Below are 21375 nucleotides of genomic sequence, written 5' to 3'. Positions count from 1 at the left end.
AAACCAAAACAGCCATCACCCCATCAATGTTGATTAAATCAAAATGCAGTTATAGAAAAAATACCGCGGAAAACTTTACTTTTTTTAACACGGGAAAAGAGACTTGAGATGAAAATTACGAAATTGTCGATAAACAAAAGTCAAAACTTTCACAAAACGACAAAAAAAAATTTGAATGCCGTAAATTTATTTTCATGAAGTGATATGATGAATTGTGTTCTGTTATAGCTATAAAACAAATGAATCTGATGCACACACTGTTGCTGGGACAAGAACACAAACGATAAAAGACAAATTCGTCTGTTCGTTCTGTGTTGTTTGATACTTGTACCCAAGAATGATAGGAACTACCAGGAACTACATGTTTATTGTAACATTTGAAATTGATCTGTCTAAAGGATTTCAAATTATTGTGAATGAATTTTCTATTCAAAGTAACAGTAACCTAACCTAAATTGACATATTTTCTTAAAAATCAATAAAGAAAATAACAAGCAGCTTCATTTAAGACTACATGCAGTGTATGAAGTTTGATTGGTCCAAGGGATTCAACTGATTGCGTAGAAACACATTTTCTATTTATAGTAAATATCACCTTTACTTTTGACCTTTAATATCAAAATGCAATCCCAAGCATAGGGAATAGGGAAGCATACTTGGAAGTATGAATTTTATCTGCCAAAGGAACTAGACAGAAACCAATTCTTCAGAAATAGTAAGAGTGAACATGGCATTGACCTTTTGACCCTAAAAGTATACTCCAGATACAAATATTCCTGATCCAAAAGGAGTGTTTGAAGTCTGAGGCTGACTGGTCCACTTGCGCTATTGTCCAGAAATGGCGAAACTGACAAAATGACGGATGGACAACGACTCTTCTTCAGATCTTTAGGGGGGTAATAAATGATGTTTCAGAAACTGGACAAGATATTTTCATGTTTTTCTGTTCATAAAGTGTTGTGTTATTGATACTCTTAATGCTATCTATCACATTTAATACATAATTAAGTTTATAATGATAAACGTATTCCAACCTAATTTCTGTTGCTGTTATTTAGGATAAGATATTTATTCTCTGAAATTCTTGAAAATTAATTGTTACCATAGAGATCATACTGTACCTCAAATGCTATAATGAAAATAGCTTAGTGGTAAACAGGGTGATGATTCTGAAGACCATGACAGTTAATTACATGATGTCTACAGAGTGAACCACTATAATCTGCTAACAGAATGTCTGCCTAGACAGATTAGTTTAACGTCACAGAATTGTAGACTTTGTCAACGAGATTAAAATAGTTTGGCATGTGCATATGATCAACTTATCAGGTATGGGGAATCCCTAGATATTTTTAGCAAACATTGGAATCTCTGTGAATATATTTAGTAAAAGCAATTTGTTGACATACATCTCCAGCTTTGATTGCCTGACACCTGGGCCTGTATAGTTAGGTAAGGTGTACATAAACTAGAACCAGACAAACATGGCTGACAACACCTCTCTATTGACGCTGACAACCCTCTTGTCAACACCTAGATTAAGTACAAACCTTTCTCCAATCGTAAATAAACAGTAATTAACACGATCTGTGATTTGTTTACCTGTTCACGGAACTCTCAGTTTACACGAAAATATTGCACTGATTATACTGTTATGCCAAGAACAATCATCCAATTTTTTCCACATTATTGATCAACATTATAAAAAATAATGGACGTTAATTCTTATTTAATCAGATTGCAATATTTTTTCTTTCTATGAAGAACTCTCATGATTTCTGACACCATCACAGTAACCAATTTTTTTTATGTTACGGGGTTATAACGAAATGCCCAAAGTAAATGTTTCATGAGAGATTAATGATAGTAAGTTTTGGATGAAGGATGGTCTCTGAGGACATGTAAAGAAACTTACAGGGTGGTCCCTGAGGACAGGTATAGTGACTTACAGGATGGTCCCCGAGGACAGGTATAGTAACTAACAGGATGGTCCCCGAGGACAGGTATAGTAGCTTACAGGATGGTCCCTGAAGACAAGTATAGTCACTTAAAGGATGGTCCTCGAGGACAGGTATAGTAACCTAAAGGATGGTCCCTGAGGACAGGTATAGTAAATTACAGGATGGTCCCCGAGGACAGGTATAGTAACTTACAGGATGGTCCCCGAGGACAGGTATAGTAAATTACAGGATGGTCCCTGAAGACAGGTATAGTAACTTACAGGATGGTCCCCGAGGACAGGTATAGTAACTTTCAGGATGGTCCCGAAGAATAGGTAAACCATTATGGTAAATTTAAGGATGGTATCGAATCATTTAAAGTACATGCTGATATTTTGTAACAGCTACAACTCTTTATTAGCTATGTCATGTGGCTATAATTTAATACTTTATAAATTTCATAGTGGAAGTGTTGAATTTTAAATAGAAATAACGTTAACATATCTCTTATAGATACTGCAGAGTAATCAAATGTACAGGAGGTTTTAGTAAAGATCAAAAAGATTTAAGCCATATTTCAACATTATTTAAATGTCAATAAATCCGAGGAAGGAGTTTTAATAAACAGATTTACTATTGATATCTTCTTCATTAAAATGTAGAGCTATTTAGTAAATCAAGTGCGCCCCTCCACAATCCTTTATCCTGATTTCTAATTAAGGTAAATTATTAGACCTTTAACAGAAACCAACAACACCAAAAATATTCATTCCCTTGAACCCTGCAAATTGAACTGGTCACTTTTCCTAAATTCTGCTCCAGGTTAAAAGTCCGGTATTAAGGATATAAAAGGAGTACATATGCTTGCTATAAGGCTGTTTCTGATCTCTATCAAAGGACCCTATTTAATCCCATTGCCCTCCCAACTAATCTTGGACTATTCAAGTCTGAAGACGCCCAGGTGTGGCGTTGCTAATTAAGATGGTGTTTGAAGAATCAAGGATGTCAATGTTCAAAATGGGAGAGAAACTTTCAACAAGAGAAATTTTCGGACAATTGCACAAATAATGAAGTCAGCCGAGAAACTGAAGGACCACCAACAGGTGGCGCTGGAGTAATTAGTTGTCAGAGTTAATTAACATGGACAGTGAATGTCACTCTCTCTCCCCGGTATCCAACTTCACTCCAATGAGTAACCTCCAGATACATGACTTTCTGTCAACTTTCTAGATCAGTCAGTTTTGTACATCTGCACATTTTGAATCAGTTTGAAACGTTCAATCTTAATATCAATCGATTTTTCGTCTTTAATCAATCTTTTAATAATTAAATCTGATGGAGCACTTTATCATGCGAGACCAAACCCTTGAAGATGTAGAAAGTTTCTAATCCTTAAACTGTACTATGTGCCTTAAATACTTTAAATTTAAGACCACAATTATGAGTATAGAAGTCATTTTTCTGATCTTCATGAATCCATGATTATTCGAGCAAGCTGAAAATAAATTATGTGGGTACTTCTAGTATGATTGATATAATTTTCAAGGATGGCCTTACATATAACATATCTTAAATATGTTTTTTTTTAAATTTCTGAATTTAAAACCTCATACACAAATGTGATGTAATGATTTTCCACTTTTACAGCCTAATGATAACAAATGAACCGCCCCCTCGCTGATTCATCATCACCATCATCAATTATCGATCATCATCATCATCATCATCATCATCATCATCATCATCATCATCATTATCATCATCATCATCATCATCATCATCAATTATCGATCATCATCATCATCATCATCATCATCATCATCATCATCATCATCATCATCATCATCATCATCATCATCATCATCATCGTTGACATCACTAATTTCTTCAATATCTTATGAAATAGACACTTCTAACCATTCCTCCATCTTGAATTTCATATATTTCTAGAATTTTATTGTTCTTGTGATAGCCTCAATATCATTGCTTAGAGTATCATATTGAAAACAGAAAAGAAGTTTACGTTCAGAAGAATTCTGAGGTTCTGAAGTACAATAAAACTCTCTCTACTTCCCTGCCCCACCCACCTTATATCATCCCCGAGACGTGAGCATGACTTTGGAAAAAAGTGAAAAAAAAATTGTCACACAAATTTATCAACATTTTATCTTTTTACCTTGAAATATGAGAACACATCTTAATATCTCATATCAATTAATTATGAAAATATTTAGAAATCTATATATTTCACCTGAAGACAGAAACCTAATACTCGTCCTATACTCACCCTCTTATAACCTTCACATTATCAGCAAAACTTAAATTTCCCAAAATATTCAAGACAAAAAAAAAAAAAAAAAAGAGAAAAAAACAACCCTCGTTATAAACAAATTTATCTTGTTGTGAAGACAAGAGAAAATCAAAACCGTAAATAGGTGAATACTGTAAAAAACACAAAAGGATCACACACATCACCGAATACCTCCATCCGAGAAAAAGAAATAAATAAATCATCTATCTTTATCGTATTACAAAAATAAACGTAGACTTAATTCTGATCAAATGGGGTACAATCATCACGACCTGTCAAGCATAGAAATAAACCCAGGATTTTAGAGGTCGTAAACGCTTCCCATGCGACAGAATGCCTCGCATTCACAAATGATTATTTTATATATTCAAAACACATTAGAATATAAACCACGACAATCTCATAAAGATGCATTAATCATGCGGCTCGTTTTGATAACAAGACCTTGTCAACAATGGTCAGAATAGGGTCATTGGGCAGCTACTGTCCAACCTTTCATACTACCCACTCACCCACGACTGCAGGTACATACGTGACAAGGCCGGCAATTTTCAGCACAAGCTGTGGACAAGAGTCAAACACAAGCAATACAATACTTTTATTATCTCTCAATAAAAAACCTAATTTTCCTTTTTGAAGAATATAATTTCTTCACATATTTCTGTATGGAAAGAAAGATTGACGAATAGAAATGATCAATTTATATTGAACTATTGATAGAGCCAATATAATTAAGAACAGTTCCGGATTTTCGGAAATATTTCATATCCACATTTTCTATTATGAAATATGAGATTGAGTATGAGCGTCTTCATCAATGAAACCGCGAAAGCAAGTCACAAAGAAAACTGTAGACCAGAACTTGGTAATTATATATATTTTGTTATTTCAGGTGCAATTGAAGAGAAAAAGAGAACATGAAACATTAGGGAAAAAAACAATAATAAAAACGATTGAAGTATATAAAGTACATCTTTTTTTAATTATAAAATATTATGTATTTATAGCATACAGTTATACTAAACATGGTAGTAAGGTATATATATATATATAATGTAGTAACGAAAAACGACACTTTTGCAAAATAAAAATATAAAAAAAGTTTGTCAAAAAGGTTTGTCAGACACTAAAAAAAATAAATTACACATAAATTTCATACATTTTTACCTCCTTACTTTCAGTTATCAGTATGGAGAAATAGGAAGAGCGTGTCGTGATCCAAGGGAAATAACCTCTACATCTGGCTGTTACTTTTCCGAAATATTGGCAACAATTAGTTATATATTAACAGAAAAAAAAATCAAGCGACGGAACGCCACCCACAAACAATTACTTATGCTATTTTTAAAAACCATGAATCGTTTATATTATTTTTTGTTTGTTTGTTTGTCGTACAAACATGATTCCGTGTAAATGTAGCGAAGTAAAACTTAAAATACATGAAGTGAGGAATCAGGAAACAGTCGCTTCATAAACCGTAATTAGCTCACAAGCATCGAAAGAACAGAGCTCTGAAAAGCAACAGGCGCAATTAAAAACACATCCACCATAAGTCTACATACGGAAACTAGTGAAATACCATTAAAACTTAGGAGAAAAAAATTCATATTAAAATAATAGATTAGAACTCCATAATAAGGACCTTAATTCTACCTAATGTTATAGTAGAACAAGCATCAAATATAGAGATAAACTAAAATAACACAATACACCACCATATAACCATGTAACAAGCCAACTTCTCGTCGAACAGAATTAAGACCAAGTTAAAATTGAATGAATTATTCCAAAACCCTCTCCGCCCTGGAAATTAGACACTTCGGAAATTAGCGACGAAATTTTAGACAAAACCAACAAAAAGGGAAAATCCAGCAGAAATTAGGGCAAAAGCATTATCCATAACTGACGAGAAATAAAATGATCATACCAAATATTATACTGACGGATAAAAAAATCCACAAACTAACAGAGTAGGGTTAGATATTTTTTCCGGAGAAAACAACATCACATTATCACTTACACTGACCGATCAGTGTTCTGTTTATACCAGTGAAATCATTGCTATAGAATTAGCACTTAGAATTATTAACATCAAAAAGTCCACAAATAGAGCAGTAATTCTTACAGATAGTCTTTCTTCATTACAATCAATACAGACTAGAAAAAGCGAAAGAGCTAATGTAATTAATTCAATATTAAATCTAGTTTAAACAACATGGAATTTTGGTAAATTTTGAGTATGTATCATCATATCATGTCGATATACCTGGAAATGATAAAGCTGAAGATCTAGTTAAAAAAAGCTCTTCAGAAAAACACAAAATGTTGTCAGGTGAAATTATCTCAGACAGAAGTACATTCTATTACCAATCAACAAATCAATAATAAATGGTCAGAAAAATGGAAAAGTTTGGAAAGATCAATCAACCCAAGGTAAATTAGAGATAAAGCAAATACTAAATCAAAAACTTTAGGACGAAATAAATTAGAAGATATTACCATCATAAGGCTAAAATTAGGAACCACAAAATTAAAAATTAACATCATTATAATGGTTAAAGATATCTCACCAGACTACACATTGTGAAACAGAACAGACTAATAGATAACATTTTTCTATATTGCAATACATTCGGTCATGAAAGGAAATATCTCACTGCCGAATTTAAAAGAATGAAAACCCAATATACATCCATCAAAAAGGTTTTAAAATCACGTGAAAATGAAAGACTAGTGCATAGAATGCTCGTCGAATTCCGAAGAAAAAATATAAACGATAAACAGAAAGGTCGAAGGGAGACAACTCCCAAACACCATAAACATACAGAATAGCATACACAACAGGTAGGATCCCCAGGATACACAGGGAGACCGTACTAGAGAGGATTACTACTGCCCCTTTCATCAATTGGTGCATACTGACACCTCATGAGGTATGTGGTGTCCTCCTCTGTGCCCCACCCCAGAATTCACATCTGTGAAATAACATGACAGAGTACAAATAAATTAAGGATCACACACAAGTAAACACGCTTCTTCCAGTATTTGTTAAAACAAACGACTAAATAGGAAGGAAAATACACAAAGTCCACATTTACGACCTACGGTCAGTATAGATCAAACGTAACGGGAAAATCCGGGTACAACGGTCATGGACCTAAAAATCTAAAACCTCATACAATTAAACTGAACGCACAACCATACATACAACACAACACAAACATACAAACCAAATAAACTCTATATATATGTATGTGGAGCTTTTTCAGTGTTGGTCTCGATTATGTGAAGTTTTTACAGCGTAGGTTCGAGTGTGTGGGTTTTTTTTCCATCTTAGGTCTCGAGTATGTGGAGTTTTTTTCAGCGTAGGTCTCAAGTGTGTGGAGTTTTTTCAGCGTAGGCCTCGCGTATGCGGTTTTCTTTTTTCAGTTTAGGTCTCGAGTGTGTGGAGTTTTTTCAGCGTAGGTCTCAAGTGTGTGGAGTTTTTTCAGCGTAGGCCTCGCGTATGCGGTTTTCTTTTTTCAGTTTAGGTCTCGAGTGTGTGGAGTTTTTTCCATCTTAGGTCTCGAGTATTTGGGCTTTTTTCAGCGTAGGCATCGAGTGTGTGGAGGTTTTTCAGCCTGGGTCTCGAGTATGTGGAGATTTTTCAGTGTAGGTCTCGAGTACGTTTTTTTTTTCCATATTGGGTCTCGAATACGTGGGGGTTTTCCCACTACAATTGGGTCTCCTTAAACTGCTCTATCGTTAGTATGTCTGGTGTCTCCATTGTTGTTTGTTCTTATTCTTGGAACGTGACACTACTTATTTGGATTAACCGAGATTCACATGGCGGGTGTTGTCTATGAAACAGAAGACGGTTACCCTTACGGAACAACTGGTGTTATTCTTGTACTTTTTCAGGAGACTCCGTGTAAATCGTTCTTTTGTTCACATTTTGACGTTGTTTCATCAAATTTCAGTTTGAATTAAGATTACGTTGACGTGTCCTGATTTTCATGCCCAGTTTATTTTCTCATTCTTGTTCCTCTTGACACATGTCCTCATATTACACTGGCTTTTGTAATCATTTTGATGTGGGGTTTCATTGTAATAGATCATGGCATCTACCTCACTGAACACCATGTGAGAGACCCACCAAATAGTATCTAATGTGTTTTGCTCAAGGTCACAACCACAAAGCACAGGATGAAAAGGCACTAGAGTTAAAAAAAAAAAACCTCTTGTGCAACAGATATCCAGGTGAAAATCACTTTGTTTAAATAAATGTTTTACCAGAATCAAAGGCTACAGAAAGGAAACATGTGGGATTTTCACTGGAGATATCACATTCTGATACATGTAAAAGTGATGTGTTCGTTTGAGAAAGACTAAGAGACTGTTAACACAGACAAAGACTGACAATGACATTACCATGATGCCTTTACAAATATTTTCTGTGATGTTAATAATTCAGGTGAGTGAGACTGTATGAAAAACCCCAACAAACATAGTAAATTCAGGATTAATATTTAATGATATGTCATACATATGGATAATAAATTCTGGTCAACACTTCATAGGAAAATTAATATGCAAGATTTGTATAATAAAGTATTGGATTATCTTCACAAATAGGTACAATACATAATATTATAGACCTCTCACACAAATAGGTACAATACATAATATTATAGACCTCTCACACACACAGGTACAATACATAATATTATAGACCTCTCACACACACAGGTACAATACATAATATTATAGACCTCTCACACAAATAGGTACAATACATAATATTATAGACCTCTCACACAAATAGGTACAATACATAATATTATAGACCTCTCACACACACAGGTACAATACATAATATTATAGACCTCTCACACACACAGGTACAATACATAATATTATAGACCTCTCACACACACAGGTACAATACATAGTATTATAGACCTCTCACACATACAGGTACAATACATAATATTATAGACCTCTCACACATACAGGTACAATACATAATATTTAGACCTCTCACACACACACAGGTACAATACATAATATTATAGACCTCTCACACATACAGGTACAATACATAATATTATAGACCTCTCACACACACACAGGTACAATACATAATATTATAGACCTCTCACACATACAGGTACAATACATAATATTATAGACCTCTCACACACACAGGTACAATACATAATATTATAGACCTCTCACACACACAGGTACAATACATAATATTATAGACCTCTCACACACACAGGTACAATACATAATATTATAGACCTCTCACACACACAGGTACAATACATAATATTATAGACCTCTGACACATACAGGTACAATACATAATATTTCAGATAAACACTTAACTTCCACTTTCTGAGATACAGATCTACCACAAAATGCAACTTAATTAGTAAATATAAATTTTTTAATTTACAACAACACAAAAAAGGACAAAAGAATAGATTGCATTTATATCACTTTATGTATAAATGAAAGATCTAGTTTCAGATTTAAGATCAAGCGATAGTTACAAAAATCATTACAATTTAACATAATATTATACATATTATCAATACATTGTATGTTATTGTGTTTAGAAAAATCAGTTTTGTGAAACAGAATCAATCGGAGACAATAATGGTTCAGACATCAATTAATGTAAAATCTAATTTTCTTATATCACAATTGGTTTTTAATCTATTTTATCATATTGGATATAGCAGGACACTACAAATAAATATATTTATATATATATGTATATAAAGTCTATGTAAACAAACATTAAAAAAACAACACAACTTTAACCTGCAAGGTATATAACATACCACAGCTGTTTCAAAGTCAGATCAATCCATATTTAAGTTAGGAATTTTGAATTTTCATAAACAAAATTTCAAAATGAAAGAATAAAAAAAGTTTTCATCAGCATGGACTTGAACAGGGGTCAGTGTTTTTATAATGGTTCTGGTGAAATAATTTCATGTGGTATTTTAGTTTACTCTTCTTTTAACCTAAAGCTTACTAACTTTATACTTCAAAGGAATAACTTATATACAAATCAAAGGTTTATTACAAGACTTGATGGCTTTCAACCTCAGTGAAACTTGTAACCGATGAAAATATCATGACTCAAGAAACCTTGGTTGTGTTAAACATGTCAGGTGTTTTATCAATCAAATATATGAGCTTGATTGTAGAAGATCAAGTTTTAAAAATAAGTGATTTGTGACCAAGAAACCATTGGTGTAATGTATGGCCGAAATTTAGTCATAAAATGCCTCAGCTAAAGTACAGGTGTAAAACAATTCCTGTCTAATTAAAATAGAACAAGTGAAGAGTACCACATGTTCCGATCATAAAAATTATCAAAATCTCCAAATAAAACAAAAAAATAAAATTAATATCAGGTGCAAAAATTGTCACAGTACACTCTTTGAATCTTAAATTACTGTACAGCCGGTTAGTTCTTCTTTTTCTTGGTACATTAAATTCAGTCCATGAAATAATGATGTGTATCAAATGTCATTTTATATCCATGTTGCGAAATTCTAATTCGTTAAGATAAAATTTTATTGTTTTAAAAGAAATTCGTTAAAACTTTGACATGTAAAAATTACCAGCTCTTCAGTAATTTAGGTTAGACAAATGACACTTGGTTTACAGTTCTTCAACAAAATATTTTTCTAACAATATGTGTTTGAGAATCCCTTTATCCCTCATCATGGTCTGATGACCACAAAGTCAATATGTTGTCAGAACGAAAAAAAAAAAAAAAAGGATAACAACCAAAACAGTTAATAAGAACTTCAACCTGAGATCATTACTAACATACCACACATAAAGTGTATCACATACACTAATATCAAGGCTTTTATACATGTTTCTGGGATGAAAAAAGAAGACAAAATAAAAAAAAAACAAGCGTTCCTCGGAACTGTATGTGTCGCCTGCATAAAGTGTCACGGTCACCTAGAAATCGAACTGGATGTGCAACGTTCAACTATAAAGATGTAATACCAAATTTCATTTCTATAACTAGTGGCATAAAGGGAAAACTGCGCAAAGCAATATTCCTGAGAATTTTCCAAGTTCAAAGGGACATATCACTGCCAAGAAAAGTTACAGACTGCCAAGAAGGGAACTCGGTGTGTAACTTTTGACCAAGAACTCATATACAAAATTGCATTTTGGTAACTCGAAGCATAACCAAGAAAATTCCAGAAAACAATATTCCCAAAGAATTTGAGTTCAAAGGGGCATAACTCTGCCAAGAAGGGTTACAGACAGCTGGATATCGAACTTAATCTGAACCCTTCCAACAAAGTGATCCCTCAGTGTCTGCCAGCTCTGCAAGCGACACAAAAAAACAACAACAACACCAAAGTAGTTATGAAAAACAATATACAAACATTTGGGGGTCAGACTCATTATTGATACAAAATTGATCCCCCTTTCACCAAAGGATGCTTCAGGTCAAATTGGGACAGATCATAGCATTCCTACAGAATAAAAAGATTTTAAAAATCTGCTCTATTTCCCTGTATGGGGCAAACCCCTCATGCCTCAAGGAACCGAGATCCATCATTTCAAAAAAAAAAAAAAAATTTGTTCATACAAAATTTTGCAGGATAATAAGGATTTTAAAAATCTGCTCTATTTCTCTGTATGGACCAAACCCCTCCCTGCCTCAAAGGATCAAGACCCACCATTTAAACAAAACTGAGAGCCATCGTTTATACAAAATTCTACAGAAAAATAAGGATATTAAAAATCTGTTTTATTTCCATGTATGGGCCAAACCCCTCCTGCCTTAAGGGACCAAGACCCACCATTTAAACAGTGCGGAGTCCTCTTCACCTGACAATGCTTCAGACCAAATTTATACAAAATCCAATCAATTTAACAGAAGAGAAAGGATTTTAAATAATTTACTAATTTTCCCTTTTAGGCCGCGCCCCTCAGGCCAAAGAGGGAGACTCACTGTTTATTCAAATTGAGGACCTTCATTTAAGGCTGCCTCTGACCAAAATTAGTGAAAATGTGCTCTGTTGTTCCAGACTAGTAGCAAATTTTGAGAAAAGTAGATGGCAGACAGATGCAACAGTATACCATAACCTGACTTGGTCCATCAGGACAGGTGACATAAAAACACTGTCACACAATAATCATCGTTTTTATAAACTCACACAACGGATACCTAGCTAGCACCATCTAATGGGATGTTAAACTGGAAATCACATTGTCATTATTGATAACTCTGTATTTTGTTGTTAAAGGCTGGGTGATTAATCCAATATCAGAAGACATTTTTGAAACCTTGCCAGGATAATAATCACTAAATCTTACTCTATAAAAAATAATGTTATCTATCAGTAATATCACATCCTGATATCAGACGTTTAAATTGTCAATTATCAACCCATCACCATGGAGACAATGGGCAATGTTCTGCCTAGTAACCCTGTGTACACAGACATCTGAGTCAGTTGTATTTAAAAAGGCAAGGGAAGGAACATTGTGGTTGATTTGTAACATCCACATCAAGTGTGGGACAGCACTAATAACACCTCCAGGGTCTGTTCCTTACATGGTAGATAGTGGTGTACAACACTGAACTGATAACAGGGTCTGTTCCTTACATTGTAGACAGTGGTGTACAACACTGAACTGATAACAGGGTCTGTTCCTTACATTGTAGACAGTGGTGTACAACACTGAACTGATAACAGGGTCTGTTCCTTACATTGTAGACAGTGGTGTACAACACTGAACTGATAACAGGGTCTGTTCCTTACATTGTAGACAGTGGTGTACAACACTGAACTGATAACACCTCCAGGGTCTGTTCCTTACATGGCAGACAGTGGTGTACAACACTGAACTGATAACAGGGTCTGTTCCTTACATGGTAGACAGTGGTGTACAACACTGAACTGATAACACACCCAGGGTCAATTCCTTACATGGTAGACAGTGGTGTACAACACTGAACTGATAACACCTCCAGGGTCTGTTCCTTACATGGCAGACAGTGGTGTACAACACTGAACTGATAACAGGGTCTGTTCCTTACATTGTAGACAGTGGTGTACAACACTGAACTGATAACAGGGTCTGTTCCTTACATTGTAGACAGTGGTGTACAACACTGAACTGATAACAGGGTCTGCTCCTTACATTGTAGACAGTGGTGTACAACACTGAACTGATAACACACCCAGGGTCAATTCCTTACATGGTAGACAGTGGTGTACAACACTGAACTGATAACACCTCCAGGGTCTGTTCCTTACATGGTAGACAGTGGTGTATAACACTGAACTGATAACAGGGTCTGTTCCTTACATGGTAGACAGTGGTGTATAATACTGAACTGATAACAGGGTCTGTTCCTTACATGGTAGACAGTGGTGTACAACACTGAACTGATAACAGGGTCTGTTCCTTACATGGTAGACAGTGGTGTACAACACTGAACTGATAACACCTCCAGGGTCTGTTCCTTACATGGCAGACAGTGGTGTACAACACTGAACTGATAACACCTCCAGGGTCTGTTCCTTACATGGCAGACAGTGATGTACAACACTGAACTGATAACACCTCCAGGGTCTATTCCTTACATGGTAGATAGTGGTGTACAACACTGAACTGATAACACCTCCAGGGTCTATTCCTTACATGGTAGATAGTGGTGTATAACACTGAACTGATAACACCTCCAGGGTCTATTCCTTACATGTTAGATAGTGGTGTATAACACTGAACTGATAACACCTCCAGGGTCTGTTCCTTACATGGCAGACAGTGATGTACAACACTGAACTGATAACACCTCCAGGGTCTGTTCCTTACATGGCAGACAGTGGTGTACAACACTGAACTGATAACAGGGTCTGTTCCTTACATGGTAGATAGTGGTGTACAACACTGAACTGATAACAGGGTCTGTTCCTTACATGGCAGACAGTGTGTACACAAGAGTATGGCATACAGAGTAACAAGTGTAAACCCTGAAAAATGGAAACAAAAGTCAAGCACTTGTGAAATGTAGGGAAACAAAGTCAATCAAAGACCAAAGATATAGACAAGGGGTCAACCATAGGTCAAACATAGAGACACAGGGTCAATTACAGGTCAAACATAGAGACACAGGGTCAAACACAGGTTAAATATAGAGACACAGGGTCAATTACAGGTCAATCATAGAGACACAGGGTCAAACACAGGTTAAATATAGAGACACAGGGTCAATTTCAGCTCAAACATAGACACAGGGTCAATTACAGGTCAATCATAGAGACACAGGGTCAAACACAGGTTAAATATAGAGACACAGGGTCAATTACAGGTCAATCATAGAGACACAGGGTCAACCACAGGTTAAATATAGAGACAGGGTCAATCACAGGTCAAACATAAACACAGGGTCAGAGATGAGCCAGGGGCAATCACAGGGACACAGGGTCAAATAAAGTTCAAACATTGAGACAGTGCAGCATCCTGGTCTCGAGATATTTTATTTTTTATTAATGAAGGTGTTGACATTTGACTGATCTTTCCATGGTATTCACAATTAAAGCTCAAATCAGTCAAGAATATGGCAGATAGAGTAAAAGCAAGAGAGATGAACAAGAAAAATGTCCACTAAAATTGTGGACAAACTCTCCTTATATCAACAGGAGAAGACAGCAATAAAATAATTTAGCAGTTATTTACCAAATTTCTGAAAGATACTGAAATCTATGTATCAGAACTAATATATAGCATACCCTGGAAGTAGTCACTCTTGCCGTCCTGGAACGTATAGTTGATAACAATCACCGAGAAGACAACAGACCATAAATGGATGTCATTGAACAGGATCAGGAATCCGAATGGCTGTCAAAAAAATAGACCAGGTAAACAGGAACATTGTTAGATATCATACAGAATATAAACAACTATCAAATAAAACAATTAGGACCAGGTATACAGACAGTAAGACTACTTACCTGTATAAGGTTGATGAGGACCAGGTATACAGGGACACAGACAGTAAGACTATACTTACCTGTATGAGGTTGATGAGGACCAGGTATACAGGGACACAGACAGTAAGACTATACTTACCTGTATGAGGTTGATGAGGACCAGGTATACAGGGACACAGACAGTAAGACTATACTTACCTGTATGAGGTTGATGAGGACCAGGTATACAGGGACACAGACAGTAAGACTATACTTACCTGTATGAGGTTGATGAGGACCAGGTAAGACTACTTACCTGGGGTTGACACAGACAGTAAGACTATACTTACCTGTATGAGGTTGATGAGGACCAGGTATACAGACAGTAAGACTACTTACCTGTATGAGGTTGATGAGGACCAGGTATACAGACAGTAAGACTATACTTACCTGTATGAGGTTGATGAGGACCAGGTATACAGGGACACAGACAGTAAGACTATACTTACCTGTATGAGGTTGATGAGGACCAGGTATACAGGGACACAGACAGTAAGACTATACTTACCTGTATGAGGTTGATGAGGACCAGGTATACAGACAGTAAGACTACTTACCTGTATGAGGTTGATGAGGACCAGGTATACAGGGACACAGACAGTAAGACTATACTTACCTGTATGAGGTTGATGAGGACCAGGTATACAGGGACACAGACAGTAAGACTATACTTACCTGTATGAGGTTGATGAGGACCAGGTATACAGGGACACAGACAGTAAGACTATACTTACCTGTATGAGGTTGATGAGGACCAGGTATACAGGGACACAGACAGTAAGACTATACTTACCTGTATGAGGTTGATGAGGACCAGGTATACAGGGACACAGACAGTAAGACTATACTTACCTGTATAGGTTGATGAGGACCAGGTATACAGACACAGACAGTAAGACTATACTTACCTGTATGAGGTTGATGAGGACCAGGTATACAGGGACACAGACAGTAAGACTATACTTACCTGTATGAGGTTGATGAGGACCAGGTATACAGGGACACAGACAGTAAGACTATACTTACCTGTATGAGGTTGATGAGGACCAGGTATACAGGGACACAGACAGTAAGACTATACTTACCTGTATGAGGTTGATGAGGACCAGGTATACAGACAGTAAGACTATACTTACCTGTATGAGGTTGATGAGGACCAGGTATACAGACAGTAAGACTATACTTACCTGTATGAGGTTGATGAGGACCAGGTATACAGGGACACAGACAGTAAGACTATACTTACCTGTATAAGGTTGATGAGGACCAGGTATACAGACAGTAAGACTATACTTACCTGTATAAGGTTGATGAGGACCAGGTATACAGGGACACAGACAGTAAGACTATACTTACCTGTATGAGGTTGATGAGGACCAGGTATACAGTATGGACACAGACAGTAAGACTATACTTACCTGTATGAGGTTGATGAGGACCAGGTATACAGACTAAGACTACTTACCTGTATGAGGTTGATGAGGACCAGGTATACAGGGACACAGACAGTAAGACTATACTTACCTGTATAAGGTTGATGAGGACCAGGTATACAGGGACACAGACAGTAAGACTATACTTACCTGTATGAGGTTGATGAGGACCAGGTATACAGGGACACAGACAGTAAGACTATACTTACCTGTATGAGGTTGATGAGGACCAGGTATACAGGGACACAGACAGTAAGACTATACTTACCTGTATGAGGTTGATGAGGACCAGGTATACAGGGACACAGACAGTAAGACTATACTTACCTGTATAAGGTTGATGAGGACCAGGTATACAGGGACACAGACAGTAAGACTATACTTACCTGTATGAGGTTGATGAGGACCAGGTATACAGGGACACAGACAGTAAGACTATACTTACCTGTATGAGGTTGATGAGGACCAGGTATACAGGGACACAGACAGTAAGACTATACTTACCTGTATGAGGTTGATGAGGACCAGGTATACAGGGACACAGACAGTAAGACTATACTTACCTGTATGAGGTTGATGAGGACCAGGTATACAGGGACACAGACAGTAAGACTATACTTACCTGTATAAGGTTGATGAGGACCAGGTATACAGGGACACAGACAGTAAGACTATACTTACCTGTATAAGGTTGATGAGGACCAGGTATACAGACAGTAAGACTATACTTACCTGTATAAGGTAGATGAGGACCAGGTATACAGGGACACAGACAGTAAGACTATACTTACCTGTATAAGGTAGATGAGGACCAGGTATACAGACAGTAAGACTATACTTACCTGTATGAGGTTGATGAGGACCAGGTATACAGGGACACAGACAGTAAGACTATACTTACCTGTATAAGGTTGATGAGGACCAGGTATACAGAGATACAGACAGTAAGACTATACTTACCTGTATGAGGTTGATGAGGACCAGGTATACAGGGACACAGACAGTAAGACTACTTACCTGTATAAGGTTGATGAGGACCAGGTATACAGGGACACAGACAGTAAGACTATACTTACCTGTATAAGGTTGATGAGGACCAGGTATACAGGGACACAGACAGTAAGACTATACTTACCTGTATAAGGTTGATGAGGACCAGGTATACAGGGACACAGACAGTAAGACTACCTGTATAAGGTTGATGAGGACACATACACAGTAAGTAAGACTATACTTACCTGTATAATGGTTGATGAGGACCAGGTATACAGGGACACAGACAGTAAGACTATACTTACCTGTATAAGGTTGATGAGGACCAGGTATACAGGGACACAGACAGTAAGACTATACTTACCTGTATAAGGTTGATGAGGACCAGGTATACAGAGACACAGACAGTAAGACTACTTACCTGTATAAGGTTGATGAGGACCAGGTATACAGGGACACAGACAGTAAGACTATACTTACCTGTATGAGGTTGATGAGGACCAGGTATACAGGGACACAGACAGTAAGACTATACTTACCTGTATGAGGTTGATGAGGACCAGGTATACAGGGACACAGACAGTAAGACTATACTTACCTGTATGAGGTTGATGAGGACCAGGTATACAGGGACACAGACAGTAAGACTATACTTACCTGTATGAGGTTGATGAGGACCAGGTATACAGACACAGTAAGACTATACTTACCTGTACAGGGGTTGATGAAGACCAGGTTACCTGTATAATGGTTGATGAGGACCAGGTATACATATATACAGACAGTAAGACTAATACTTACCCCAAATTACCTTAAGTATGCAAGGATGCCGTTGACTACTTCAGGAAGTTCTGGTACCAGGTATACAGGACACAGACAGTAAGACTATACTTACCTGTATAAGGTTGATGAGGACCAGGTATACAGGGACACAGACAGTAAGACTATACTTACCTGTATGAGGTAGATGAGGACCAGGTATACAGGGACACAGACAGTAAGACAATACTTACCTGTATAAGGTTGATGAGGACCACCTAAGACTATACTTACCTGTATATGTATAGGTTAAGACTATACTTACCTGATGAGGACCAAATGAGGTTGATGAGGACCAGGAGATACAGACAGTAAGACTATACTGTATCATAAAAAATATTCTGTAAGATGAGGACCAGTTTTACAGGCACACCAATTAAGACCTATATTTTTCAAAATAATTATTGACACACCTGATGTACTTTCACCTTTATTCTGTCTTTTTAAATATTACTCTGAATATATATGTATGTATCTTTACAATCCTGATAACCCCACTATGTTACATACCTCTGACACACCTGATGTTTATAACCCCACTAGGTTACATACCTCTGACACACCTGTTTATAATCCCACTATGTTACATACCTCTGACACACCTGATGTTTATAATCCCACTATAATGTTACATACCTAAATATATATAAACTGACACACCTGTTTATAACCCCACTTGTTACATTATAATCCCACTAGGTTACATACCTCTGACACACCTGTTTATAATCCCACTATGTTACATACCTCTGACACACCTGTTGTTTATAACCCCACTAGGTTACATACCTCTGACACACCTGTTGTTTATAATCCCACTAGGTTACATACCTCTGACACACCTTACATACCTCTGACACACCTGATGTTTATAATCCCACTATGTTACACACCTCTGACACACCTGATGTTTATAATCCCACTATGTTACATACCTCTGACACACCTGTTGTTTATAATCCCACTATGTTACATACCTCTGACACACCTGTTGTTTATAATCCCACTATGTTACATACCTCTGACACACCTGTTGTTTATAATCCCACTAGGTTACATACCTCTGACACACCTGTTGTTTATAATCCCACTAGGTTACATACCTCTGACACACCTGTTGTTTATAATCCCACTAGGTTACATACCTCTGACACACCTGTTGTTTATAATCCCACTAGGTTACATACCTCTGACACACCTGTTGTTTATAATCTCACTAGGTTACATACCTCTGACACACCTGTTGTTTATAATCCCACTAGGTTACATACCTCTGACACACCTGTTGTTTATAATCCCACTAGGTTACATACCTCTGACACACCTGTTGTTTATAATCCAACTAGGTTACATACCTCTGACACACCTGTTGTTTATAATCCCACTATGTTACATACCTCTGACACACCTGTTGTTTATAATCCCACTAGGTTACATACCTCTGACACACCTGTTGTTTATAATCCCACTATGTTACATACCTCTGACACACCTGTTGTTTATAATCCCACTAGGTTACATACCTCTGACACACCTGTTGTTTATAATCCCACTAGGTTACATACCTCTGACACACCTGTTGTTTATAATCCCACTAGGTTACATACCTCTGACACACCTGTTGTTTATAATCCCACTAGGTTACATACCTCTGACACACCTGTTGTTTATAATCCCACTAGGTTACATACCTCTGACACACCTGTTGTTTATAATCCCACTAGGTTACATACCTCTGACACACCTGTTGTTTATAATCCCACTAGGTTACATACCTCTGACACACCTGTTGTTTATAATCCCACTATGTTACATACCTCTGACACACCTGATGTTTATAATCCCACTAGGTTACATACCTCTGACACACCTGTTGTTTATAATCCCACTATGTTACATACCTCTGACACACCTGTTGTTTATAATCCCACTAGGTTACATACCTCTGACACACCTGTTGTTTATAATCCCACTAGGTTACATACCTCTGACACACCTGTTGTTTATAATCCCACTATGTTACATACCTCTGACACACCTGTTGTTTATAATCCCACTAGGTTACATACCTCTGACACACCTGTTGTTTATAATCCCACTAGGTTACATACCTCTGACACACCTGTTGTTTATAATCCCACTAGGTTACATACCTCTGACACACCTGATGTTTATAATCCCACTAGGTTACATACCTCTGACACACCTGTTGTTTATAATCCCACTAGGTTACATACCTCTGACACACCTGTTGTTTATAATCCCACTAGGTTACATACCTCTGACACACCTGTTGTTTATAATCCCACTACATACCTCTGACACACCTGTTGTTTATAATCCCACTAGGTTACATACCTCTGACACACCTGTTGTTTATAATCCCACTAGGTTACATACCTCTGACACACCTGTTGTTTATAATCCCACTATGTTACATACCTCTGACACACCTGATGTTTATAATCCCACTAGGTTACATACCTCTGACACACCTGTTGTTTATAATCCCACTATGTTACATACCTCTGACACACCTGTTGTTTATAATCCCACTATGTTACATACCTCTGACACACCTGTTGTTTATAATCCCACTATGTTACATACCTCTGACACACCTGTTGTTTATAATCCCACTATGTTACATACCTCTGACACACCTGTTGTTTATAATCCCACTAGGTTACATACCTCTGACACACCTGTTGTTTATAATCCCACTAGGTTACACACCTCTGACACACCTGTTGTTTATAATCCCACTAGGTTACATACCTCTGACACACCTGTTGTTTATAATCCCACTATGTTACATACCTCTGACACACCTGTTGTTTATAATCCCACCAGATTAC

General features: G+C 36.7%; 1 protein-coding gene across 1 annotated transcript in view; it reads right to left on the bottom strand.

Annotated features, from left to right (window-relative positions):
* Positions 1-14163: 14163 nt before the first annotated feature.
* LOC132553120 (uncharacterized) overlaps positions 14164-21375 on the bottom strand; it is a 30706-nt gene continuing 23494 nt past the window's right edge. The window contains exons 15-18 of the mRNA XM_060217332.1: positions 18500-18509; positions 17841-17893; positions 15033-15141; positions 14164-14273 (exon numbers count right to left, since the gene is read on the bottom strand). Of these exons, the coding sequence (XP_060073315.1) occupies positions 14164-14273; positions 15033-15141; positions 17841-17893; positions 18500-18509 (282 nt within the window). The remainder of the gene's footprint in view (positions 14274-15032; positions 15142-17840; positions 17894-18499; positions 18510-21375) is intronic.

Source organism: Ylistrum balloti, unplaced genomic scaffold, assembly GCF_031769215.1.
Source record: "Ylistrum balloti isolate Yb309-2 unplaced genomic scaffold, AGI_CSIRO_Ybal_v1 Utg370298, whole genome shotgun sequence".
NCBI lineage: Eukaryota > Metazoa > Mollusca > Bivalvia > Pectinida > Pectinidae > Ylistrum > Ylistrum balloti.
Note: the sequence above shows the minus strand (reverse complement) of the source record. Positions and strands in the feature narration are given on the sequence as shown.